At 36.2% G+C, this 27,471-nt stretch overlaps 1 protein-coding gene across 1 annotated transcript in view; it reads left to right on the top strand.

The window, feature by feature from the left end:
• The window catches only part of CadN2 (Cadherin-N2), a 570,995-nt gene that overhangs the window by 517,605 nt on the left and 25,919 nt on the right, over positions 1-27,471 (top strand). Inside the window, exons 22-25 of the mRNA XM_068228744.1 lie at positions 755-868; positions 3,604-3,790; positions 8,528-8,717; positions 13,315-13,556. Of these exons, the coding sequence (XP_068084845.1) occupies positions 755-868; positions 3,604-3,790; positions 8,528-8,717; positions 13,315-13,556 (733 nt within the window). The remainder of the gene's footprint in view (positions 1-754; positions 869-3,603; positions 3,791-8,527; positions 8,718-13,314; positions 13,557-27,471) is intronic.

Below are 27,471 nucleotides of genomic sequence, written 5' to 3'. Positions count from 1 at the left end.
GTCTCTTGCATCTGACAGCGTTTCTGAGAGTTCTTTTCTCATGAGAGTTTCTTCATCACCGCAATGAATGAGACCTAGCAAACATAGCCTCTGTCTTCTTACAATTGCTACAGTGTCAGTTTCAATGTAGATTCTTCTTAATTCTTGATTCTTCCACATCTTCATGCAGCGTACTCTTTCTTAGAACTTTGTTTTTAAAATTATAAAGCAGGATAGTAAATAGAATTCATATACACATCAAGTATATGAGACTGATCACTACAGTGTCCTTAGCTTCTACAAGAAGCAATAACATGATCTCCTTTCACATCCAAATTGAAGTAAAAGATAGCATTCTCAATATTAGATGGTGAAAATGAACCTTAATTCATAGGTCTATGATATCAAAGCAAGTACGTTTCCTTATAAACAAATGCTGCCCAGTGAGTTTATTTCCCTTCAAATCTGTTTATAATATGCATTTTTCTTCACTAAAAATTAATTTGAATAGCAGCATTTCTGTGACTATTTCATCTGTGTTACCTGACAGATAATTTGGTTTTTATGATTTTAAAGTTCTTAAGCTTAAAATTCAATGAAAGAAGTATAACATGTTATTTATGAAGTGAATAATGGTTGTAATTTTATCAATACTAAATAATATAGTTGTTACTTCAACAAGTAGGAAATGTCTATAATGCAAATTTCTGGGTACTGGTGAGAACAATAAAAATACCATGAACTAATTGAATTTACTTGTTGGTTTTTTTTGTAGATCAAGGACAGCCGTTTGCACTTTAGGTATAATCTCAATAGTTTGAGAACAGAAGAAAAGGATATTTGGTTGAGTGCAATAACCGTTGATGATGGTCAGTGGCATACTGCAAAGGTAAGATTCACTTTGCCACTAGTTTTTATCTTCATTGGTTGCTTTGCTTTAATTAAGTCATAAGTTAATCTTTACAATTTTATGTATCAGTACAGTACTGGTAGTTATGTTTATAAATGAGTTTTTCATTCATGTTCTATGTCCCTACTTAGACACTATGAAATTATTCATAAAATTAATGTCTTTGTATGAGCAGTAGTTAATGAGAGCTCTGCAAAAGTCCTTTATTTGGTTATGTACATGAGAAGGAGCAAAGTGACAAAGTGGTCCTTGTATAAAATATTGTGACCCATTGGGCAGAAAGGGACCTGAAGTCATATTTTTCATTTTTGAGATTCTTGTGGTTCTGTAATTGGCATAAGATACTGAGCATTTAAAAATATAGTTCATGTTTCCAGGTGTAATACATCAGAAGATCTTAATTATTGACTGTTACTAATAAGAAAATTGCATTTTGAGAAAAACACTATCTCAGCTCTGACTGATTTTCTTACCAGTTGTGCAAAGTTTTCATGACATCAAGTGGCGAACACTCAAACTGCCACATAACTTAGTATGTTAGGAAGAGTCATAGGTAGCACAAGCAGGCAAAATATAGAAATGCAATTTCTACACCACAAACACTTTTGTTCAGCTATGCTGTAAGATTTCCATTGCTGACTTTGGATCCCTTTCTGCGCATCAGGTCACATATGGTATGGTTAATTCTTTGCACTGGTTATTGAGAAGATATTTGAAATGTTGCGTATACTCAGTGCACATACAGATAGAGAAGCAGTTCATCTTTTTTTATTTCTTACACATTGATAGAAATGAAGGATTGAATGCAATGTCTCTCTTCACACATAAGGAATCTTCTTCAACTTCTTGAAGTTTTGGAAGCTTTGTCTAACAGTAGGACAACTTCCTTTAGAGCTCTAAGCTGTCGTGAATAACATAATTTCAAAAAAATAGTGTCAAATTTCCCTTTGGGAAAATCAAAGTGATAATAAACATCTGATATGTCTCTCAGTTGTGGCCATCCATCAACGGTTGCTAATCTCAGATAACTGCCAGCCATAAGACATAACCTGCCCGGGTGTTAGGTAACATTGTCTGGCCATTCATCCATACTTTACATCACAGCCTGCACGGTTGCTGGGTTACATTTTTGTCTCCCATTTTATTACATGGCACTATTTCATTACACAGACACACCTCCAAGACGTATTTATGTTAATTTTTTAAATTATTATTACAAACTTCCCCCATGCGGAGGCTGCCACAAGGACAAAGTATGTCGACTGCACGGTATTTTGTTTTCTAAGATACTGTTGACTTTGCTACTGTGCCAGGTAGAAAAATCACAAGGCTCAGGAATAAATTTGCGATATTTTTGTTCAAATGCTATATAGATGATTGCGGAGTATGGTCACTCAACCTCGTATTGCGGCGATAGTGATGTCGTGAAGTCATGTCCGGCTGAGGCCGAGAGAATCCCATAGCTGTACAAGAAATTTAGGGATTGTGCCTCGAGCTCCGATCATGAGTCCATGGACGGAAATATTGTCTAGGTGATATTTATCTTTATAGTAGTTTACAGTTGACTGATAAACTGACTTCTTTTCAGCGTCCACCTCTTCGGCCTGGCCAACGTGCGACTCGAAACGTATTGTGGGATCTAAGATTAGTCCTTGCTTGCTAGCAGGTTGAAAAGCTATCATGTCAATACGCCTGTTACTCCCGTCGGAAGCTAGGCCAGAGACCTCTTCATGTACCGTGAAACCGTGATCCCTCAGCGAGGTCGCAATCATGTGTCGTATTGTATGATGGCAGGAATTTCTCAATACCTCCCCGTGAGGGCAGGCTCCCAGGACATGGGCAAGAGTTTCGTGCTCTCTGTGGCAACGCCGACAGAGGGTGTTGTCCTGGGACCTTCCCGGCACGGAGCGAACGGCGCACACATTCGCTGTCATCTTGATGGCCTCTCTCCATTCCGCACAGGATAAGCCTCGGTGATCTCTTATCCATTCAAAAATGTGGATATATTTTAACATTTTTATATTATTGTTTATTGAAATCACTTAAAAATTGTCTTAATACACTACACTACACTTAATACAGTACACTAGTACCAATATTTTTCTTTATGATAATTTAAGTTTTATTATTTTTATAATAATGTAATTTATTTAACATTAATATGACAGTGATGAGGTTTGTTAAATTTGGTAAAAACATAAAATCACATGTAAAGACACTAATTAAAATAATAAATATAAATAATAATATTAAAATATTGTGCTGTTTCCATCTTGAGTTAACGAAACTCGATAAATGAAAAGTATGATATCCTGCTTATGAAACTATCTTCATTCAACATCTTGTGGTAAAAGAGAAACTTGTCTTTACAAATATGTGAAAGTATGTGAAAAGACTTTCCCTGTCCCTTCCTGTGTTCTGGATTGAGGAAGATTAAAAAAAAAAAATCATAATATTTAATTGGATCCTGTGTTATTTTTAATATCTAAGTAACATGCATACTCAGTATTTAAAATCTATTAGATACTAGTACAATTTTTCTGAAGCATATCGGGGTTGTGAAAAACTGAAAAAAATAAAAATATCAGGAATTGCTTGGAAATTTCCCTCTCTTTTTTACTGCATCTTCAAAGCTATAATGTTATGTATTAACATTATAGTCTTTGGTTATGAAGATAAAGGTTTATTCATTTAAGTTCTGATGTTACTTACAGGTGTCTCGATATGGTTCAGCAGCTACCCTGGAGCTCGATGGTGGTGAAGGGCGAAGGTATAATGAGACTTTTGCTTTCGATGGCCACCAGTGGCTGTTAGTCGACAAACAGGAGGGTGTTTATGCTGGAGGCAAGGCTGAATACACAGGAGTTCGTACTTTTGAAGTTTATGCTGATTATCAGAAAGGTATTTTTCTTTAATTTCATCATTTAAATCTTAGAAGTTGACTCTAAGTTAACTGGTGAAAAGCAAAACTTGGTTCTGGTATTGAAATGTACACAATTGATAGCTTTTTGCAGGGGAAATAAAAATGTTAATTTCTTTTCAACAGTCCTTGTATCCCTATGCCGTTATAGTTTGTTTCAGTAGCTAATTACGTAATTGGAATTTATAGATGGCTGGGTAGTTTACTGCCTGTAGCAAAAGCAAAGTAAACTGCTGTCCTCATCCCAAGGTGGTGCAACTCTTATCAGACACCCCCTAATGGAGGTGAACTGTATGTACCTTTTTAACCATGTACCAGCTCTCTTGCCATTCTTAAATCTCTGGTAGTATCAGGTCTCCAAGGCCGGATGTTAATAATGCTAATCATTACACTATGAAGGCAGACACTGCTCTTACTGCTTTAATATGATTTAATAGCAGTTTTAAATATAGTTATGGTACAGTGTATGAAATTATAAATTGTTTTGTCCACACCTCAAGGGGCCCTCATAGCCTGTATGATCAAGGTATCATTATGGTCTTTCTCTGAAATTCAAATAGGAAAATTGATAGAAAATCATACCAAAGATAGCTGATTCAAATCCACTTATTTCCTGAGTCCAGGTATACCTATTAAACTAATAGAACTAACACACTAATCTATCTGTATCGATAGAAATATCTTATTCCATTTTCATATTCGTTTTTGTAAAAATATAATTTTTGTAAAACTTTGTAAGGAAGGCTGATCAGAGTCTCAAATATACTGACATTACCTTACCACACCTCAAAAGGTAACTAGCTGTAACCCATCAAAAATGACAGTCAAAGGGTTAAATGTTTAGTGAAGAATTTCTTCATATCGATGGTTCAGAGCAGTACTATCATAACTAGCATTTTTCATATCTTACATTAAAGGAAATTATAAGTTACTAGCAAGATACCCGTGCTTCGCTACGGTATTATACTGAAATTTATAATTGAATGCTTATTGTTTTAGATATATAATCCGCCGAAATTCGCAATCTGACTCGTTCTCTGCGAGAATCCACCAAAATTCCCGATCTATTATTTTACGGCACGTTTCCTCCCATTTTTAAATCTTCCTTTCCAGCAATCGATTTTGTACTTCCCGGGTTAGGCTCAGGTATTCCTCCAGGTCAGTTGGGTCCGTAAATCTTTGCCATCTTTTCCTATAATATTTTTAATACGGATATAATCCTTCAGGAGATCCGATGTGCTGTCATACTGGGTGCCTTGGCGACACTGAACCCGCGACCGGACTGCATTCTTAGTCATTACCCGTCCAGGAGCCGTTTCCATCGCGGTCCGCAATTTGACGACGGTCCGGAATATTATTATTATTATTATTATTATTACTATTATGTGTTGCTGGAATGGCTGATGACAGGGAAAACTGGAGTATCCGGAGAAAAACCTGTCCCGCCTCCGTTTTGTCCAGCACGAATGCCACATGGAGTGACCGGGATTTGAACCACGGAACCCAGCTGTGAGAGGCCGGCGCGCTGCCGCCTGAGCAACGGAGGATCCTTATAAGTATATTAATAACAGTAAAATCAATTGGTCTCACCTCCTTCTACACCCCACCGCCGTTAAGTTTATTTACAGCCACCCCACCCCCCCCTCCCCGAAGAAGAATTAAAAGGATGCTTGTTTCTTTATGTTTAAGGGAGATTCTAAACACCAATGTTCACGTCTATTACCTTCAGTTTTGAGATATAAGTATCCACATAAAAATAATTTACTTTTTTTCACTTCATTTCACAATAATCTCTCCTCCCCCTAAATGAATTTTCCAGCAAAAAAATACTTGTTTCTTTAATAGTAAAGGATCTTCTAAATACCAATTATCACGACTCTAACTTCTTCAGTTTTTGATTTATGTGTCCTCATGAAAGGAATTCAACTCCTTTACACTCCCGCCCTCCAAGATGGTTTCCCCACCAAAACGCCTTTTTCTTTGTTTTTAAAGGAGATCCAAATACGAATTTTCACGTCTGTAACAACTTTAGTATTAGATGTATGTATTCTCATACAATTAAGTCAACTAATGTTTCAATTCTTTCACCCCCCCCCCCTCCCTTCATTGGATTTTCCGAGAATACATGTTTCTTTACTTTTAAAGCAGATTGCAAATATCAAATTTCACGTCTGTAACATCTTCATTTTTGAGATATCAGTAGCCTAATTAAAAGAATTCATCACCATTTTCAGTCACTTTTACCCCCCCCCCCCCCCGCCCTCCACCCAAGTGGTATTTCCGAAAACTAAAAAAAACTTTTCTTTATGTTTAATAGAGATAAAAAATACCATTTTTCACTTCTGTAACATGTTAAGTTTTTTAGATATCCGTAAAAATTCTCATTTTAAAATTTCACCCCTTTTGGGTTCCCCTTAAGTAGAGTTTCCAAAAACAAATAACCTATATTTCTTTACATTTACAGGAGATTTACACCCACTGTTTACGTCTGTAATATTTTACGATTCCAAGATATTCTGTAGATATAGTCCTTCAAAAAATTCACCCCAATTTGTCACTCCTGTTTAATCGCCATTAATTGGCTTTTCCAAAAACTAAAAAATACGTGTTTCTTTATTTTTAAAGGAGATCCCATATGCGAATTATCAGTTCCGTAATATCTTTCGTTTCTGAGATATGTGTATCCTCATTAAAGGCATTCAACCCATTTTTCACCCTTTTACACCCCTCCTATTAGGACTTACTGGAAACAAAAAAAAATACGTGTTCCTTTATTTTTAGAGGAGATTCTAACCACCAATTTTTACATCTTAAATTTTAAAGTTTTAAGATGTAGACACACTCATTTTAAAAAATTCACCCCCGTTTTCACCCCCCAATATTTGGATTTTCCAAAAACGAAAAAATACCTGTTTCTTTACTTTTAAAGTAGATCCAAAATACCAATTTTCAGGTCTGTAATATCTTCAGGTTCTGAAATATAAGTATCCTCATGAAAGGCATTCAACCCATTATTCACCCTTTTACACCCTTCCTATTGGGATTTTCCGAAAACAAAAGAATACGTGTTTCTTTATTTTTAAAGGAGATTCTAAATACCAATTTTTACATCTATAAACTTAAAAAGTTTTGAGATATAGATACACTCATTTTAAAAAATCACCCCCTTTTCACCCCCCCATTAATTGTATTTCCCACAAACAAAAAATTATTTATTTTTAAAGGAGATCCCAAACACCAATTTTCAGGTCTGCAATATCTTCAGGTTCTGAAATATAAGTAGACTCATGAAATGCATTCGACCCCTTTTTCAACCTTTTCCACCCTTCCTATTAGGATTTTCCGAAAAGAAAATATACGTGTTTCTTTATCTTTAATGGAGATTCTAAATACCTATTTTTACACCTATAACCTTTAAAAGTTTTGAGATATAGATACACTAATTTTAAAATATTACCCCTTTTTACCCCCCTTAATTGGGTTTTCCAGAAACAAAAAATACGTGTTTCTTTATTTTTAAAGGAGATCCCGAACACCAATTTTCAGGTCTATAATATCTTCAGTTTCTGAGATATAAGTAGCCTCATTAAAGGCATTCAACCCCTTTTTCACCCCTTTTCACACCTCCTATTGCGATTTTCCGAAAACAAAAAAATACGTGTTTCTTTATTTTTAATGAAGATTCTAAATACCAATTTTTACATCTGCAAACTTTAAAAGTTTGGAGATATAGATTCACTAATTTTAAAAATTCACCCCCTTTTCACCCTCCCATTAATTAGATTTTCCAAAAACAAAAAAATACGTGTTTCTTTATTTTTAAAAGAGATCAAAAGTACCAATTTTCAGGTCTGTAATATCTTCAGTTTCTGAGATATAAGTACCGGTATCCTGATTAAAGGCATTCAACACATTTTCCCCAATTTTCACCCTTTTTCACCCCTCCTATTGGGATTTTCTGAAAACAAAAAAATACGTGTTTCCTTATTTTCAAAGAAGATTCTAAATACCAATTTTTACATTTGTAAACTTTTAAAGTTTTGAGATATAGGTGCACTCATTTTAAAACTTCACCCCCCCTTTTCACCCCCTTAGCAACGGAATATCCAAAAATCCTCTCTTAGCGAGCACCTACATCTTAATATGAATGTATCCCCAAAGTTTCATTTCATTATGTCCAGTAGTTTTGGCTCGGCGATGATGAATCAGTCAGTCAGTCAGGACAAGCTATTTTATATATATATAGATTATGTATGCCAGAAATCACCATGGAGACTTAAGGCTGTCAGTATTGCCTCAAACCCTTGATAAGTAATTCTGAAAATTCAGTCTAAATGTTAAACTTAAATGCTCAGTTTTCAAGCTGGAGTTTTCTGGTTTTCAGTAAAAATTATAAATTTTTAAAAATGTACTATCAAACAATAAAATAAAATAAGAGAAATGATATTGTCTGACTTAAGATATTATTCCCATGTGACTGTCACAACAGTTTTATATAAAACAAAGAAGTGATTTTATACACAAAATTTACATTGCAGTCAAGCCAATATTTAATTTAAATTTATTGCATTCTCTTCCCAATTACAGGAGCATTAACAAACTGAAGAGCACCACTGTGGCCACTCAAATATATCTTAGATTGTTCAACATGTTCAGAAATCTTTCAGTCTCCCTCTATTCAAAGACTGTTTCTCATGTTATATATCTTTTCTTAACAGGGTGCCTTGATGACATTCGGTTAGAAGGCAAACATCTTCCTCTTCCTCCTGCCATGAACGGAACTCAGTGGGGACAGGCTACAATGGCACGGAACCTAGAACGCAACTGTCCTTCCAACAAGCCATGCGCCAATGTCATTTGCCCTGATCCATTTGAGTGTGTTGATCTTTGGAATGAATATGAATGCACGTAAGTAAAGCAATTCTGAATTTCTCATGGAACTGAATATATAATTGTGTCACTTACAGTTTTGTGGATAAATCTTTCAGCACCAAATTTCTATTAAGCTAATACTGTATATTTTCGGTATATATTGAACCTCTTAGAATAAGGTGACCAGGATTTATAAATTGAAAGGCAATATTATATCAAGTTGTCTTATGTAGGGACTATACCTGACCTGACCTCTTGTATTTGTCAGAATTAATGCATAAGGGACCTGGTTCAACTTGCATAGCTACATGCTGTGTATTGTAAAATACTTATCTGTTAAATGGATCTGAACCTCTGCAGAGACATCAGTCTAGGAAGAATTTCCTCCTATTATCTACGGACCTAGTCCCAGGTGAAAATGTGGAAGTTATCCTAATTCTTGGGATGGAAGACAGAAGTCAAAAGCTTACCCCTTGGTCATAAAAGAGAAATGGATGGTTTGGAAATCTCTGGACAGCTGAGGTCAGGATGACTAGGTACAAGGTCAGTTTGGCAAGGTGGGGCTACATCAGTGCAAACATGATCAAGAATGAATCCATGGGAGATCAAATCACCAAGCTTATGCTTCAGTGTTCACTGTGTCAATCTTCTTGCATAGAAGATGAGTTATTTGAAGCCAGCCAAGATGCACTGGAAGTGGCCATGTTTTTGTCCAAAATGATATAATGTTATAACTGTGTGTTTCTTGCATTATTGTTATTATTATTATTATTATTATTATTATTATTATTATTATTATTATTATTATTATTATTATTATTAAAAGAAAGCATTAAAAGTGTGATGTCTATAGAGATCACTGCAACTTAGTAAAATATGGTTTGTGGAAGAATAGAACTGACTGTGGAAAAGAGATGGAGAGAACAGAAATACGAGTGAAGCACTGTGTAATTTTAGACATTGGATTGTGCACGTTCTCTCCTAACATGTGACCATTATACCATAGGTATAGGGGACCTTGACACACTGTTTGAGGATGGTTAAGAAATTTGGAAAGTCTTTGTACTTAGATCAACAGGAGATGCATGTTAATGCATATAAATACAGAGGTGGCCAAGAATTATGCCCTTTACACACTAGCATGCTCCAGGAGTGTGATCATGTCTGGTCAGCTGTCTGGCCATCCCCAACCACTGCGATATTTGATGAAAGTATGCAAGAGAGGTGGATGTACGCTAACAGTTGTGGGAGGAGGGGTAAGTGGAAGGTGGATTTGTGGTGAAATCAGACTGATGAAAATGTTTGATAGATAGTTTGATAGTGTGATTGACAGCATAACAAAACAAGCTCTCGAGTGGAATCTCCAGTGAAGAGGAGGAGAGGAAGACCTAAGATGACATGGAGGAGATCAGTAGAGAGCAGCTTGGGTATACATGGGGAAAGCTGAAACTCATGGCACATCACAGAACCAGATGGCGAAACCTTGTCTTGACCCTATGCTCCTCAACATGAGTTTAAGAAATTAAGTCATTAAGTAAGTTGATAGTGTGATTAATAAATCAAAGTCAGTCTGAAACCCCTTGAAAAACTCTTCCTGTGATGCTTGAAGTACAGGCTGACAAGGCAACTATGCTGCTGCTGTGCAGTCAGGCAGTTAAACTTTCCCTTCTTCTCTCCATCTTCACACTGCGCTACCTCTGCGCACATCACATGAGATAGAAGCATGACCAGAGCACTGTTTGGCAAGGCCTGTGCTAAACCATACCTTCACCATCAAGGAATCATAGATGTCCTGACACCTGGAACTTCATCAAGATCAGCTTTGTGCTTATTGTCGGACATAGTGGTGCAATGTATTTATGGAAGAAAGAGTATATTTATGATGTCACGGATTTTAATGGCATCATATTTTGGTAGATTCTTCCTACTCTTACATGAATATGCCAGACAACTTACAGTACAATAGTTCAGCAGCATCTATGGGCAATTGCAAATAGCATTGTTTTTTTGTTTGTTTTGCAATTAAAGAAAATGTTACAAGGAACACATGGATGGAGTTCATTGAAATGGAAGAATTAAATGAGCGTAGGAGTCTGAAATTAATAGTGTAACACAATAACACACAGATGGAAATGTTTGATAGAACTTGAAGACTTGAGGAATATTACCTAAGAATAAGGATGGATTATAAAAAAATGTCCTTATGTTGAATAAAAAAAGTGAAAGGAAACTGAAGACAGATTTTCTTGAGACAACCTTGTTTATGACACTTATAATAATACTGTAATATAATGAAACTGATTCCATGTTAAGTATAAAGATGGTGATAGATCTGGTCCGGCTAGTCACACATCCTTGGAGGAATGAACAGTAGATTATTGTAGAGAAAGACTGGAATGAAAAGGATAGAAGAAACCAGATCCCTGAGAAAATTATTCTCACTTCCTCTTGAACACATTTCATACATACTAATTAATGTTCAAACCAAGAGCATGATATATTTTCTTAATATGCAGGACATCAGCATTATCTATAGCTTCCTGAAAATACTTATGTTACGGAAATTATACTGAAGAAGTAGATTACAGTCGTTTTCAAACTGACAAGTTCTATTACATTACCTGTACTTCCACCAAAGGAGTGGGAAGTAACAGCAAAAGCAATCTGTAATAGAAAGATGCTAGGACATCTACTCATCCTATTCTGGAGGATTTGTTAGTGTAAGTCTGTTTTATAACTGGTGTGGAGATCTGTGCTGTATGTTTTGATGTAGGTATAGAGTATTAATCTCTTCTCTTGCATTGTAATTACCATAGATTGTTCAATCTGCTCAGTTCAGTAAAATCCACAGAGGTTCAAAGTATTAATAATGTTTGATATTAAATGCCAACAACTGTATTTGTTTTGTTAGCTGTTCAACGTTGCACTAACACAGGTTGGTCTTGAGTAACACTGGGATGGACAAGGCCTTGGACTGGGAAGGCAATGACCATGGCCTTACCTAAGGTACAGCCTTGGCATGTACCATTATATATTTCATATGGCATAAGGATCCTAGTTTACATTCTGTAATCAAGACTTATTGACAAATATATCCAGATTTAAATTTAGGTAGAATGAAACCATGGTAACTTAGCATTTGTAGTCGAGTCAGATGCAGATGCTCAAATTGCTCAACTAGTTCATGCCTTCATCACTAGCATTGTTTACGTCCTGCATTGTTCCACTGAACCTCCAAAATCAGCCATGCTCAGCAACGTGATGAATTGTTTGAAGCACATTTACAAGGTTACAGTAAGGTTTCTTAGTTATCATCTACTCATGTTTCTAGAATTGTCATCTACTATGTTGAATTCTTACATGATTGAGTAATGACCAGAATTACAGGTAGAAATCAAAAGTTAGTTGGTTGCCTAGTGTGAGATTGGGAAATGGTGGTAAGCCCATTTTCATGGTTTCTGATGATAGGGTTCTTAAATGACTGAAGAGATCAATTCTAGAATCACAAGTTCTGATGCAGTGCTGGCACATCAAATCTGCCAAAGATTCCTATTGTTGTAAAACATGGTAGTCATTTCTACTCTGACTTTCTTGTGATTTTCTATGACCTCATCTATCATACTCTTGCCTTCGTCATAGGCTCTTGTGGACCATGTTGACTGATCAGATGCAGCATCTTACCATTAGCCAATGTCAGTTTAGCACTTCTTCATGTTAGACTTTAGACTATCCCTTTATAATTTTTGCTGTCCTCTCTGACTGTGTTGTACATTCTTTAATTCAGAATAATCACTTTCTTCAGAAGATGTGCGTTTGGCACATGGATGATAATGGCCGGCTCATTGAAATTGATGTTAGTTAATTGCAGCCTCGGTACTCATGACATGATTGACATTCCTGTCATTTTATTCTTAGTATGCTTCTACAAATTTTCCAGGCCTTTGAAGTGTCTTCTGTAAGTATTCCAAGTCTTGTGTGTTAGTGTCACTATGGCAACCCAGTGTAATAAATTTTTATGACAGTCAGTAGGGTCTGTAAGACATTGAGTCCCGTCTGAAATAGGGCAACTGATAGTTAATTGGCCAAAATACCTAGGCATGAGTTTAGATTTTGTCTCTCTACTTTTTTAAAAATTGTTACAAGACAACTTTTGTGGGTTTTCCTCTCCTAGTTGGAAAATATTTTCAGATTAATATATTGAAGTTGTAGAAAGATAGTAATTACTTTTTGATAATTATTTTGTTTCAGTGTAATATTTATGTTACTTATTTGATTCAGTGACACAAGGAAAGCATTTGAACTAAAACCAGCCTCATCATTTGATTGATTTTTTTTTAATCCAATGGATTTACCTTTTTATACCTTTCATTGTATGTAAGTAAAACTATCTCGTTTTAATAAATATTGAAAGTTCCTTTGCAATATCTGTCCTGGCCTTGGATGCTGATAGAAAGACCACCACACAGATGGTTCTTAGTTCAATAATGCTTTCACTGTATTTTTGTTGAAATTCCACTCATAGGTTGTCAGAACTGTGAGCTGTTGCAGATATTTTCTTTTCCCAGATATATATGTTTTAACCAATGTGTGTCATGAGTTTTCATTGTTGTGTGTGACTAACTTTCCCATGCAGCTGTGGAGAAGGACGTATTCTGTCACCTGATCAGAAGGGTTGCACAGATAAGAACGAGTGTCTCGACAGACCGTGTCTCAATGGAGGCACATGTATAAATCAGGACCCCAGACTCCGGTACCGGTGTATATGCCCTGAGGGCTACTGGGGGGAAAATTGTGAACTGGTGCAGGAGGGACAAACGCTCAAACTAAGCATGGGAGCATTAGCTGCCATTTTAGTGTGCCTCCTCATCATCCTCAGTAAGACTCCTCAACCAGTGTCTGTCTTTGTGTTGTGTTGTGTTGTGTTGTGTTGTGTTTGTCCATCAGCATGGCTTGCATGTGCACTTTCTTGTTTTATGCCTTGTGTCTAAGAATTAGAGGTATTATAATTTCAACTATTAAGAACAGGATGTCTTACTTTTCTCTTTAGTATTTTTAGCTAGATTACTCATACAAAGAGCATTTCTTTCTGAAGTTCATAAAACTCTATACTTAATCAAGATGAAAATAAATCCAAAACAAAGATAATGGAATGCAGCTGAATAAACTCAGGTGATGCAGGTGATTATTAGGAAATGAGAAGTAAGGAGGACATAAAATGCAGACTAACACAAGGAAGAGCTTTCTTAAAAGAAATATGCTCACATCAAACACAGATATGCATATTAAAATGATGTTTTAGAAGACTTTTGGGTGGAGCATGACATTGTATGGAAATGTGGGCAATAACTAGTACAGAAATAAAGAGAGTAAAAGCTTTTGAAATGTGGTGTTTTACTAGAATCAGGTGAGTGGATTGGATCACAAATGAGGAAATATTGAATTAAGTTGGTGAGAGGAGAACGTTCCTACATTATGAGAAAAATAGTCTAATATCCGTATAGTTGGCAATATTGCAACCCACACTTCCAAATCGAGAGCCCCTCTGGAGTCCCCACATTAAACCACGTTTTACAACAGGCAGAGGGTACTGTGGAAGTACTATTAAACGGAGAAGTAAATAAGAACAGAACCTGAATACTATTCTTATAAATGAAATCTTCTCATACACTGTACTAAAGTTGTACATGTTACATTAAATGTTCTTTGATTATAGATATTGAACATGGTAGTACCTCTACTTCTAGCACCAATTATTTGTTATTGTTTTGGTTATTGCTCATTTCTGTAAGGAAGTAATGTAGGAGATGACTCATGCTCTACAGACTGCTTGATTGTTATTTAAGAGAGTTTGAGTAACCTGAACATACTTCTTGAAAGAATGAGCCCCTTTTGTTCTCTTTTTGCCTGCTTGCATGCTGCTAATGTTGTATGTGGCCATTAGCTGTCCTGAAGGAACTCGTGTACAGGGGATTGAATGTGTGAACGAAGATGAATGCAAGTGGAATCCTTGCCTCAATGGAGGCCGATGTCAAGATTATGCCGACACGAGGCGCTATGCTTGTCATTGCTTACCTCGCTATACTGGCCTTCATTGTGAACTGGAACTGCTTGAATCAGGAGTCATTCAACCCTCAAGAGATTTCATCATAGCCATCATTATTTGTCTCATTCTTTTACTCAGTAAGTCTCTCTATTTTCAATTTATTTCATAATATAAGGTTTTAATCCTTGTTTGTATCATTGCTAAGTATATTAAATAAAGAAATACTCATTAAGAAGCTTCCTTTTTTGAAGAAAGATAAATTTAGGATGAGGAAGAATCAAATTTAATTACAGTGGATGACCTTTTAACCGGCTGACCTGGTGAATACTGTCACTTCTGGTTTCCCATGGTCGTGAGTGTTGAATGTGTTGAACAGATAAGAGAACTGTGTGTTAAAGACGTTATGTTTATGAAGAAATGATGTGACTTTGCTTTCAAAGGATCATTACAGAGTAGTAAACTCGGTTTCATGTGTTAAGTTTGTTTTATTGGTATTATAGTTTTTAATAATAAAAGGAGAGCATCTGCAATTATTTTCAAAAGTTTACATTATTGAATAAATGATTGTGCTGTGGAAAACTGGATCTAATATTTTGTATAAAGGCACTAATCCTGTTGGTACGTACCTACATACTTGAAAATGAAAATCCACAGCCTGTTTCCAGTCATTTGACCTGGTTGGGAATGGAATGAATGAAGCCCCCGTCTAGCGGCAAGGATAGGAATTGTGCCAGCTGCTGAAGCCTGTCGCACTAAGTACATACTTGTATTCCTATATTATTTTACCATGCTTAAATAATTGGTAATACCACCGATTACTGTAACTAAACAAACTTTTTAAGCGTAATATGTTTTGAATTATTGTTTAAAACATGATGAAATATCAAAAAGTACTATAAAATACTGAATAAGTTCTTTATTTGAATAGGTATTGTCAGTTTAACCAACCATTTCCTTACCCAACCAAGGATCCGGTTCCGAGCAGGCTGGTTAAGAGAGCATCCATTGTAATTGTATTCAGCTTCTGAAATAATAGAAGTAATTTGAATGGACAAAGAAGAAATTTTATAGGTAGACTAAACAAGAGTATTTAAAAATTCATTTTGAGGTCAGCTTCTCTTATTTCCTAGAAGAAACAAATTGAAAATGTGACTGTCCCCTGAGACTGAAATACGAACTTCTGCTCTCTGGACTGTTTTTCCTAGGCTGTCAACATACACAAGTATTATATTCAGCTTTCTGCCATAGAATGTTGAATATTATTGAATTCAGTACATTCCTTGCATATAGACAGCCAATTCAATATCAAAGAGCTCATGTTTCCTCATTTCTGGATTAAACCCTGCAGAAGCCCTAAGGCAATATAAGTTTCAGGCCCCATCTCACAATTATCTTTTAGTATGTTTTTAATTTTACCAACCAACTATTTTAATAAACTGATTTTATTACAAAAACAAATTATAATTATTCATTGTATTAAACAAATTAACATGTGTTATTTAACAACATGTATTATTGAACAGTATTAGAGAATATAAATAGAGTTTTCGGCCAGGGTTACCTGCTATGGAATAGAATAGACTGTATGGGCAGGGACTACTGGAAATTTCTTCATGAAAATTAGTACAGAGATGAAGACCGATATGTTCTATCAGATGAACCTAGAAAAGCATAAATTGAAGATTTGTTAGTGTATGAAGCTCTTTAAAAAGTATGTTCAAAATGTATGTACACAACAGTTATGACAGACAACTAAACAAAACAACAAAGAAAACAAAAATAAGCCTGCAATTGACAGTCATAGGAGATATTATTAAAACACATTTTTACCAGAACAAAGCTTAAAAAATCCAGCCACATTTTCCGCTGAACAGAATTCATCATTGAAGAATACTCTGATGAAAAGAAAATGCATTCCCTGTAACATGCAATATAGCCTTTAGGAGAGTGGCGGGTTTAATTTCATGATATATTCAACACTTTCACCTTAGATACGCAACAGTATATTTCAGAAAATTTTATTTGTTATTTAAAGTTTTCACTTCAGCACTATCTAGACTACAGTAGTATTTCAAAAATTACCCTCAAATTACACTATACAGTCTTCTACATTTGCATTGCATTCTGCAGCACTTTTATACAAACTTGATGCTAATCATGGGTACACAGCTAGCACAATAGTATTCGCTGTTATTTGCTGCAAGACTGAAACCAAATTGGGAAAGGAGTTGTTTCAGTCCAATCTAATCAATCAATCACCATTGATCTGAATTTAGGGCTGTCACCCAGGTGACAGGTTCCCTATCAGTTGTTTACCTTGTCATTTCTTAAACAGTTCCAAAGAATTTGGAAATTTATTGAATATTTCTCTTGATAAATTATTCCATTCTCTTATTCCTCTTCCTGTAAACTAGTATTTGCCCCAATTTGTCCTCTTGACTTCCAACTTTATCTTCATACTAGCTGATGTACCCATGCTTCGCTACGGAATTCTACATTGTATACAGAATTTTAGGTTAGCTAGTGTACACGTTGTGAGCAAGCCTGTATTAAATTGCATAATTCTTAACGTTACCCTAGAAACGCGACGGGGAAGTCACCAACCGTCTTTTCTCATATGAAGACTGTGTTAGGGAATTTTCATTGTAATGGTAGGCCCGCTTGCCTACCATCAGTCACAGTCAGGTTGGGGAGTTTTCATTATAATGGCAGACACTCACTCTCCACCTGCCTTTTTAGATCCTTAGAAAGACTGTCTTAGTGGTTTTCCCAACTGAAAGGAACATAGGTCATTACAATGACGTCAGTAGGAATGGTGCGATTAAAAGCAATGCCTTCATACGAAATACTCAATCAAATAAAAAACCACACATTTTCTCACTTTTAACAAACAGTACTATGCTGCTGATCTAACAGTCCAAAGTTCCAGAGCTGGAATGACCAAGACGCAGACAGTCGTAATCTGTGAACACTCTTCGTCCTTTTCCAGCGGCGGGAAGGGGTGTTGAACAGTGGAGAGTCCCAGGGCAAAATCTATGCCCTTTTACTAATCTGTTTCCCTAGGAGTACCCGATAAGTCGGAAATCACAATTCACTACACTGGCGGCAGAAAAATCTATATGACTTGGAGGCAAACTTTTCCTCCAAGCCAGAGGAGCCATTAGCCACTGATAATGTGGAATAAAATAAATGTAGAATTTAATAAAAGTGAAGAGGAAGAAGCTTTTCTTAAGAAACGGCTCTTTTCAGCGTTGAATTTTGAATTATTTAGTGAATTGAAGTGCTATAATTTGGAATAGACCTAAATTGTAATTCTAGACCAGGTCGTACTACTACTTCTACTACTACTACTACTACTACTACTACTACTACTACTACTACTACTACTACTACAACTACTACTAGCCTCTGCCTTAAGATTGCACACTGCTCATTCAAAACAGTGTGTCAGAGTAGGGAACGAATAGCTGGAATACTATGATGAACCAGTGTGTTACGTACCAGCAGTATCAGAAAATGTATGAAGCAGAGGAATGACATGCTAAGAATAAAGTGTTCTAACTCCCCATCTATTTCCCGTCAATATTCAGTTAGGCTGTTTTACTTGGTACGCAGGAGTAATCCCATCTATTTGGAGTTGAGTGGCAGAATAAGAGACAAAGAACATCACAATGAACAATGGCCACTGTAATGTTATTGTAGGCCTTCACATTTAGTTTTCTTCTGACTCTGAAATACCACTCTTATCATAGTCGGTATGGTAAAACTGAATACCATGATCAGAAATTGTATTCCCTATAACTTCAATTATGTAGTACTTTTCAATAGGACCAATAACATACGTATTTAAGAATTAAATTTTATGTGCCTTCCCCTAAACTACAATTTCATTCAGAGTGAATAAAATTGTTTATAGCTTAGACTGTAGTTTCTTATTCCCTGACTCTATATACCAATTTTCATTAAATTCTGTCAACCCTTTTTCTCATGGCTCGACGTTGATATGGACTTGGCAACAAAAACACAAATTTATGAATACCTGTGTTATCATAGCTGCTACGGTAAACATGTATAAGACATAAATGATTGGAAATTGAATTCTATATAACTTTATTTATGTAGTATTTATCAAAAGGACCACTAATAATATAAATATTTGAGAATTAAATTTTAGGCCTTCCCCTAAACTACTATTTCACTCAGCATGAATAAAATTATTTATAGCCTAGATTGTAGTGGATTATCCTCCGACTTTACATACCAATTTTCATTAAATTCTCTTCAGCCGTTTTCTCGTGATACGTGTACAGACAGACAGACAGACAGACAGACAGACAGACAGACAGACAGACAGACAGACAGACAGACAGACAGACAGACAGACAGACAGACAGACAGACAGACATTACAGAAAAGTAAAAAGTGCATTTCCATGTTACTGTGGACATGACTGATACAGAAACACCATTATTTTCAAATTCTGAGCAATGTACAGACAAAACTCTTATTTTATATATATATATAGATTGTGATTTTTCCTACTTTTAAAAACTCCAAAATTATTCATTTACAGTACTAATGTCATTCTTCACCATCTCACCACTGATAACTCGGAACATACCGGTTAGTGGAACTTTTAAAGACTCTATTCAAGATTAATCGTTTATGGTACTAATGTCATTCCACACTATCTCACCACTGACAGCTCGAAACATACTGCTTAGTGGAACTGTTTGTCTCCGTACTCCAGAATCTTCACAGCCCAAAGTTTGTGACTTTTTCATAGCACTACTCTTTTGTCAGAAATTCCCCAGAATAAACTCTCCTGTTTTCCATTGGATCTTTTTCAGTTCTTGGATCAAGTAATCCTCACAAGGGTCCATACACTGGAACCATATTCCAATTAGGGTCTTTCCAGTGACTTACATGTCCTCTACTTTACATCATTACTACAACCCCTAAATACCCCCATAACCTTATGAAGAGATCTGTAACCTTTATTTACATCCTAGTTAATGTGAATACCTCAATGAAGATCTTTCCTTACACTAACATTTAGGTTCTTATAGCGATCCTCATGAGATACCGTGACCCCCTAAACACAGTAATTAAATCTGAGAGCTTTTCTTCTTGGTGAAACTTACAGCCTAACTTTTCACCCTGTTTACCATCATACCATTGTCTGCCATCTCACAACATTGCTGAGGTCCTTTTGCAGTTGCTTACAATCCTGCTTCATCTGCAGGAATTGTAAGGAATTATTGATAATAGTTTTTGCACTTGGAGAAATAAAGCATCCTATGAGAACTGTTAGGTTATAACCATAGTCAAAAATAAGGGAGGAATTCACATCATTATGTTTCAGAACTATTTGTAAGAGTGTGGAATCAAATATTAAAAGACTAAGTATTATTTTTCAAACATGAAGGAACTGTGGGATGAAAAACTAACTCAAATGAAAAGTACATTTTTTGAGCGTACCATACTCTTTATTTGTTTAATTGTTTGTCATGGCTGTTGTGAACACAAATTTTTAACATACAGTACTTCTTAAGGGGCTTTTTACACTTAATTTTTTTCAAATTCATGTTTTTCTAGGTTCATAGTTCTTTCAAGCTTAATCTTGTATATATGCTAAAATTGTTCAATGTTAAAATATATTTATGACATTTAGTTCCTTTTCATAAATTAGTAGAGAATTGGTAAAATTCAGGTAAGTTGGTTATGATTTTGATGAAAAAGCATGTTTCTCATATAGAGTAAAGTTAGTTAAAGCACCTATTGTCGCATCTATTGTATGTATTGGATTTTCTTTGAGGTATGACTCATTTATATGCATTACTCAGGAAAGATTATAAATAGATATTTCTTAGATATGTGTGTACTGAAGTATATTTAGTAGCTGCACTCAGTAGTCTTGTCTACGTTCATGTGAAATTGTAAACAATCTACCGACACAAGGCTAACGTATTTGAGCACCTTCAAATACTACTTGACTGAGCCAGGATCAAACTTGCCAGGTTGGGGTCAGAAGGCCAGCGCCTCAATTGTCTGAGCCTCTCAGCCCGGCACCTCTGATTTCAGACAGCCAGTACACTATGAACCACTGCTGCGATCAAATGGCTCATTGATTGAAGCAATTCTGGTGTTAGTTTGTGCACAAAAAACCACACTAACTAATTAAATAACCAACAATCATAAATAATAATCACACATAGCAACTTTGTAACCAAAATAAACATCAACAAATTGACCATCCAGTTATCAATTCTGACATCCCATGTGAGGTACTGTTAAAAAGCAGTCTCTGAGCCCCGTTATGAAGGTATCAAGATAGTTACCCTACAACCCTTAGTGACAAAGTTAAAAGGGATAAAAAAAAAAATTGAAATTTTCTTAATTTGCTTCATATTGACTTCTGAATGTAAATTCTGACCCATGGTATGTGCATTATTGAATAGAAAATCTTACACAGAACATAACAGTACCATTCTGGTAGATTTAGGAACATTAGGCCAGAAGGTATGTAGTGTATAAAATTTTGAAAAATAATACCAAATGCTTTGAAACATATTCATGGGCTATATAATTAGTCATCCATGTCACTTGGCAACCAGCCAGATAAGTTAATTTGCAGTAACATAACAGCTATAAATCTGTTTTTATTTACTTTGTTTTATTCATTTATTGATTTGACAATTGCCCATTATGAGGCCATTCATCTCTCTGTCAATAGTTACCATTGGCCACGTGTAAATAAAATTGTGTTGAATGGACTATCTATCATGTCTTTCATCTCATCCAAAGTCAGATTTTCACTAATCAACATTGTCACAAAAATCCATCAGGACAGTCTCTCACCTGTATCTTTTTCACTAAACAAATCCCTATATTCCAGATTCACAATGTAACCATGCAGTCTAGGATAAATTTAATTTAACCCATTTTATGTTAAGACAATCGGATAAAAATAATGAAACAACGGAAGATAGTTATATTGAATACAATTAATATATCATCTTCTTCCTGACCTTTGCCCAATTATTTGGGGTCAGCACCACAGTATGGTATTAGTGATCATGAAGATGATTTTGTGGTAGTTACAGATAAATGTGAAAGAAAGGAAGATTATTAGGCAGTACCATTTGGCTGATAAAACAGGCATGAGGGAGTTTAAAAAAAGTAACTATGATCCCTAGAAAATGGTAAATAAAAATGTAAACAGACTCTGGGATGGGTTTAAAGCAGTTGCTGAGGAATGTGAAAATAGGTTTGTACCTTTAGAGGTGGTAAGGAATGGTAAAGATCCACTATATTATAACAGAGAAGTAAAGAGACTGAGAAGGAGGTGCAGGTTGGAAAGAAATAGAGTTAGAAATTGCTGTGGAAGTAAGGAGAAATTGAAGGAGCTTACTAGGAAATTGAATCTAGCAAAGAAGTCAGCTAAGGATAACATGATGGCAAGCATAATTGGCGGTCATGCAAATTTTAGTGAAAAATGGAGGAGTATGTATAGGTACTTTAAGTCAGAACCAAGAAGTATATTCCAGGACTCATTAATGAACAAGGGGAGTGTGTATGCGAGGATCTTCAAAAGGCAGAAGTAATCAGTCAGCAGTATGTAAAGATTGTTAGTTACAAGGATAATGTCCAGATAGAGGAGGCGACTAATACTAAAGAAGTATTAAAATTTACCTATGACAACAATGACATTTACAGTAAGATACAAAAGTTGAAAACTAGAAAAGCAGCTGGAATTGATAAGGTTTCAGGGGATATACTAAAGACAATGGGTTGGGATATACGAGGCATGGTTTTAAAGTAAGTACCGTTTGATATTCTGCCGATGCAGCGCTGCGGTCGGCATTCCGTGCATGCGCGCTGTGTGCCTGCATCTATTGGCAAGGCTGAGACGCCATTATGGCAATAGTCGCCCTTGTGTATGTTTGTTGGCAAGCATTTGAAATGGCCTCGCCGATTAAGAGTCTCGCCGACTGTGAGGTACGGTCTGTTATTCACTTTCTGAGTGCAAAAGGTTTGAAAGCTATCGATATTCATCGTGAGATCTGTGCAGTTTACGGACCAAACATTATGAGTGATGGAATGGTTAGGAAATGGGTTCGAGCATTTAAAAGTGGCCGCAAAGATGTGCATGATGAAGAACGGAGTGGGAGACCTTCAGTCATTAGTGAAGATTTGGTGCAGGCAGTTCACCGAGCAATGAGAGAAAACAGACGCTTTACTATGACGATGATGGTGTCAAGATGGCCGTGTTGCAGTGGCTGACAAATCAGGCGACCAACTTCTATGAGGATGGTATGCAAAAGCTTGTTGTACGATATGACAATTGCCTCAATATTGGTGGGAATTATGTTGAAAAGTAGAGTAATGTACAGGCTTTCATATAAAAATAAAATTGTTACAAAATCTCTATTTGTTTTTCATTTATTTCAAAATGGTACTTACTTAAAAAACATGCCTCATGGTATCATATCTGAAGTACTTATTTGATATTTGTTTGCATAAAGGAGCTATACCAAATGAATGGAGAGTTGCTATAATAGCCCCCTGTGTATAAAGGAAAGGGTGATAGACATAAAGCTGAAAATTACAGGCCAGTTAGTTTGACATGCATTGCATGTAAGCTTTGGGAAAGCATTCTTTCTGATTATATTAGACATGTTTGCAAAATTAATAACTAGTTTGATAGAAGGCAGTTTGAGTTTGGGAAAGGTCATGCCACCAAAACTCAACTTGTAGGATTCCAGCAAAATATAGCAGATATCCTGGATTCAGGAGGTCAAATGGACTGTATCACGATTGACCTATCTAAGGCATTTGATAGGGTAGATCATGGGAGACTACTGGCACAAATGAGTGCAGTTGGACTTGACAAAAGAGTGACTGAATGGGTGGCTATGTTTCTAGAAAACAGAACTCAGAGAATTAGAGTAGACAAAGCTTTATCTGTCCTTGTAATAATTAAGAGGAGAATTCCTCAAGGCAGTATTAATGGACCTTTATGTTTTCTTATATATAAATGATATGTGTAAAGAAGTGGAATCAGAGATAAAGCATTTGCAGATGATGTAATTCTGTACAGAATAATAAATAAGTTACAAGATTGCGAGCAACTGCAAAATGACCTTGATAATGTTGAGATGGACAGTAGGCAATGGTATGATGATAAACAGGGTTAAAAGTCAGGTTGAAAGTTTCACAAATAGGAAAAGTTCTCTCAGTTTTAATTACTGCATTGATGGGGTGAAAGTTCCCTTTGGGGATCACCGAAAGTACCTATACTCCGCACGGCCTTACTTCTAAATTGAAGTTTCGCAAAACAAATGAGCATCGCCTTTCCTCTGTTGCCAGCGCTCTACACCCGCGAGAACAGGTGATGCAATACGACAGCGGTAAACAGCCCTGATGAATATGGATTGAAAACAAATTCACAAAAACTACACTTACTAGCAACATCTGACACTAAAAGATAATATATTATTAAGAATAAAAGAGAATGAGGAAATAACACATCACTCACCGCTAATGGCTGGCACAGGAAGGAGGTTATGGCCTACAAAGGGAACACTCCATTGATCTCAGAGTCGCTGGAATCCTCCAACAATGTGAAAAATACACTAATTACTGAAGGAAAATTCAAAAGATCGCGAACCGTACCGAATAGCATACACACTGAGCAAGATAGGTTAACCACGTGGTGAATGTAAATATTAGAGTTGGCAACTAGGCTTCGAGATCGTTCTCTGCCGATATAAATCGATATGAATGACAGCTTGGGATTGGTTGGATGTCTATGCTTCAGCGCATAACCGCCAGACAGAGCCAAAATCAGCCAAAACGTCAATTTAGAAGTAGAGCCGGACGGAGTATAGGTCTTAATATAAGGAAAGATCTTAATTGGGGTAATCACATAAATATGATTGTAAATAAAGGGTACAGATCTCTGCACATGGTTATGAGGGTATTTAGGGGTTGTAGTAAGAATGTAAATGAGAGGGCATATAAGTCTCTGGTAAGACCCCAACTAGAGTATGGTTCCAGTGTGTGGGACCCTCACCAGGATTACTTGATTCAAGAACTGGAAAAAATCCAAAGAAAAGCAGCTCGATTTGTTCTGGGTGATTTCCGACAAAAGAGTAGCATTACAAAAATGTTGCAAAGTTTGGGCTGGTAAGACTTGGGAGGAAGGAGACAAGCTGCTCGACTAAGTGGTATGTTCCAAGCTGTCAGTGGAGAGATGGCGTGGAATGACATCAGTAGACAAATAAGTTTGAGTGGTGTCTTTAAAAGTAGGAAAGATCACAGTATGAAGGTAAATAAAGTTGGAATTCAAGAGGACAAATTGGGGCAAATATTCATTTGTAGGAAAGGGAGTTAGGGATTGGTGTAACTTACCAAGGGAGATGTTCAATAAATTTCCAATTTCTTTGTAATCATTTAAGAAAAGGCTAGGAAAACAACAGGTAGGAAATCTGCCACCTGGGCAACTGCCCTAAATGCAGATCAGTAGTGATTGATCTGGCCCAGTTTTATGGCCAACTGCGCTTCTTAATGTCAACCCTTTGTGAAGGGATGTATTAACTATTGCGTGTTTCTGTGGTGGTTGGTAATGTGATGTGTTGTGTTGTGTATAAAGGCAAACACAAGAACACCCACTCCTCAAGCCAGAGGAATTAATCGGACATGGTTAAAATCTCTGTCCCAATTATGAATTGAACACAGGACCCTCTGAATGGAAGTTTCACGATCATTCAGTTGAGGAATTGGACTAATTAATATGATGTAGAATTCTAAAATACTTCTGAAGTATCTAAATTAATAATTAAAATTAAGAAAATACTTCAGAGTATACTTTTTTACATTATATCAGTTTAATTTTTGTTGAACTTGGTGGCAATATAGCCCTTGCAGAATATGACAGAATGTGGCATAGTCAGTGAAACAGCTCCCTCAATCTTGCCTTTACTATCTAAAGTAGAATTTCTCATGTCCATTGGCGTTATACAGTTGATTTGCCCTACAAAGACAGATCAGCATCTTGTAGTCTATTCACAAATCTTGAATTGTACCTATATTGTCCATCAGCTGAAGAACATTTTGGTTTTACTGCTTGCAAGTAGTGAACCAAGCGCAGCAGGAAATAGTTTCTTCATCCATTGTGGAGTTAGTGAGCAAAGGACCACATACTGCCAGTCACTGTATTTTAGGAAACCGATTAAATTCTAAAGCATGAGAATGTATGTTTGGAACTTTGACAATGATTTCTCCAGCTTGAGTGAAAGTACTGTTCATAGGCTAATGAACGATTTGCGTTTCATGTTCAAGAAGTAAGTAAAAATGTCTCCTTTATTGGAGTGAATTACAGTAGCAGAGTGGTGCCATTAATAAAGTACCCACATTTCCATTCTGGAGTACTATAAACAAAACTGTGCTATCTACTATTTGGACAAAACTTGGATAAATGCAGGACATACAGATTCCCAAGTATGGCAAGGTAGCAGATTAAAAGCAAAGTTCAAGCTTTTGTGAGTGGTGTCAGTACTGGCTTGAAAGCACCATGCATAGTGCACTGTGAGAATGAGATCTACTTTGTTAATGATGCAGAATTAGTGTTTAGAGCAAAGAAATCAAGATCAAGATACAGATTGTGCTACATTCAAAAGTTAATTCAAAGTATTGTTACCTAAGCTGGAACTTAATATTGTTATAATATTAGATATACACAATCATGTGGCTCTTTGGAAGAACGGTCAGTGTAGTGGCCTTCAGTTCAGAGGCCTTGGTTTGATTTGTGGTCAGGTCAAGGATTTTAACTGCGTATGGTTCATTCCTCTAGTTCGGGGGCTGGGTGTTTGTGTTCATATTAATACTCATCTTCATTCACACACAATATATCATACTACAAACCACCACAGAAACATGCAATAGTAAGTACATCCCTTCAGGTAGGTTTGTTGTCAGGAAGATCATCTAACTGTAAAACTGGGCTAAATCTATGCAAAGTGCTGACCCAGGAAACTGTGAACAGGCCAGGAAGACTAAAATAACACAAGACATCATTCAGTAAGGCTTGAAGAGTTTTCTAAAACTTCTCTGAAAGAATATTTATATTTTCCTAAGGGCTAAGGGCATGTATTTAGAAGACAGCATGATTAAATTGATTGTTATGCCGAAAGTGAGGAACGTTCGTTTGCCATCGTACAACTGTGAACTAAATCCTGTTGAGTTAGTATGGAGCCTGCTGGAAAGTTATTTCACTAGACTTCCTTCAAAGCTGGCAGTGTAGAGAAACTGTTAATGTAGAGTATTTGTAAGTTTACTTAGCAAACGTGAGAACATTGGATTCATTATGTCGTTAAAGAGGAGGTGAAGATCATCACAGATAATGTGGAAGATAAATTGGTAATTGAAGTTAATGTTGACAGCGAAAGCGAGTCATCCAGTGATAGCCTCAGTGCAATGGAGATCACAGAGGAGGATTAAACCATTGTGTGTAAGTTAAATCCTTATCTCAGCTCATGTTTACTAGCATGCTACGCATTGGGGTAACAGGTATTACCAATCTGTGTATGTATATTGCATGCTTCTTTCTCAGTAACAGTCTGTCAGCCCACTGCTTTGTCACTGTCCAGCGGCTGACAAGTGATAAGATATTACTGGGAAGGAAAAGGATATTTCCTTGGTTCTCGACTTGACTTGCAGTTTATAATGTAGAATGAAACATGG

The sequence above is a fragment of the Anabrus simplex genome, chromosome 7 (assembly GCF_040414725.1).
Source record: "Anabrus simplex isolate iqAnaSimp1 chromosome 7, ASM4041472v1, whole genome shotgun sequence".
Classification (NCBI taxonomy): domain Eukaryota; kingdom Metazoa; phylum Arthropoda; class Insecta; order Orthoptera; family Tettigoniidae; genus Anabrus; species Anabrus simplex.
Note: the sequence above shows the minus strand (reverse complement) of the source record. Positions and strands in the feature narration are given on the sequence as shown.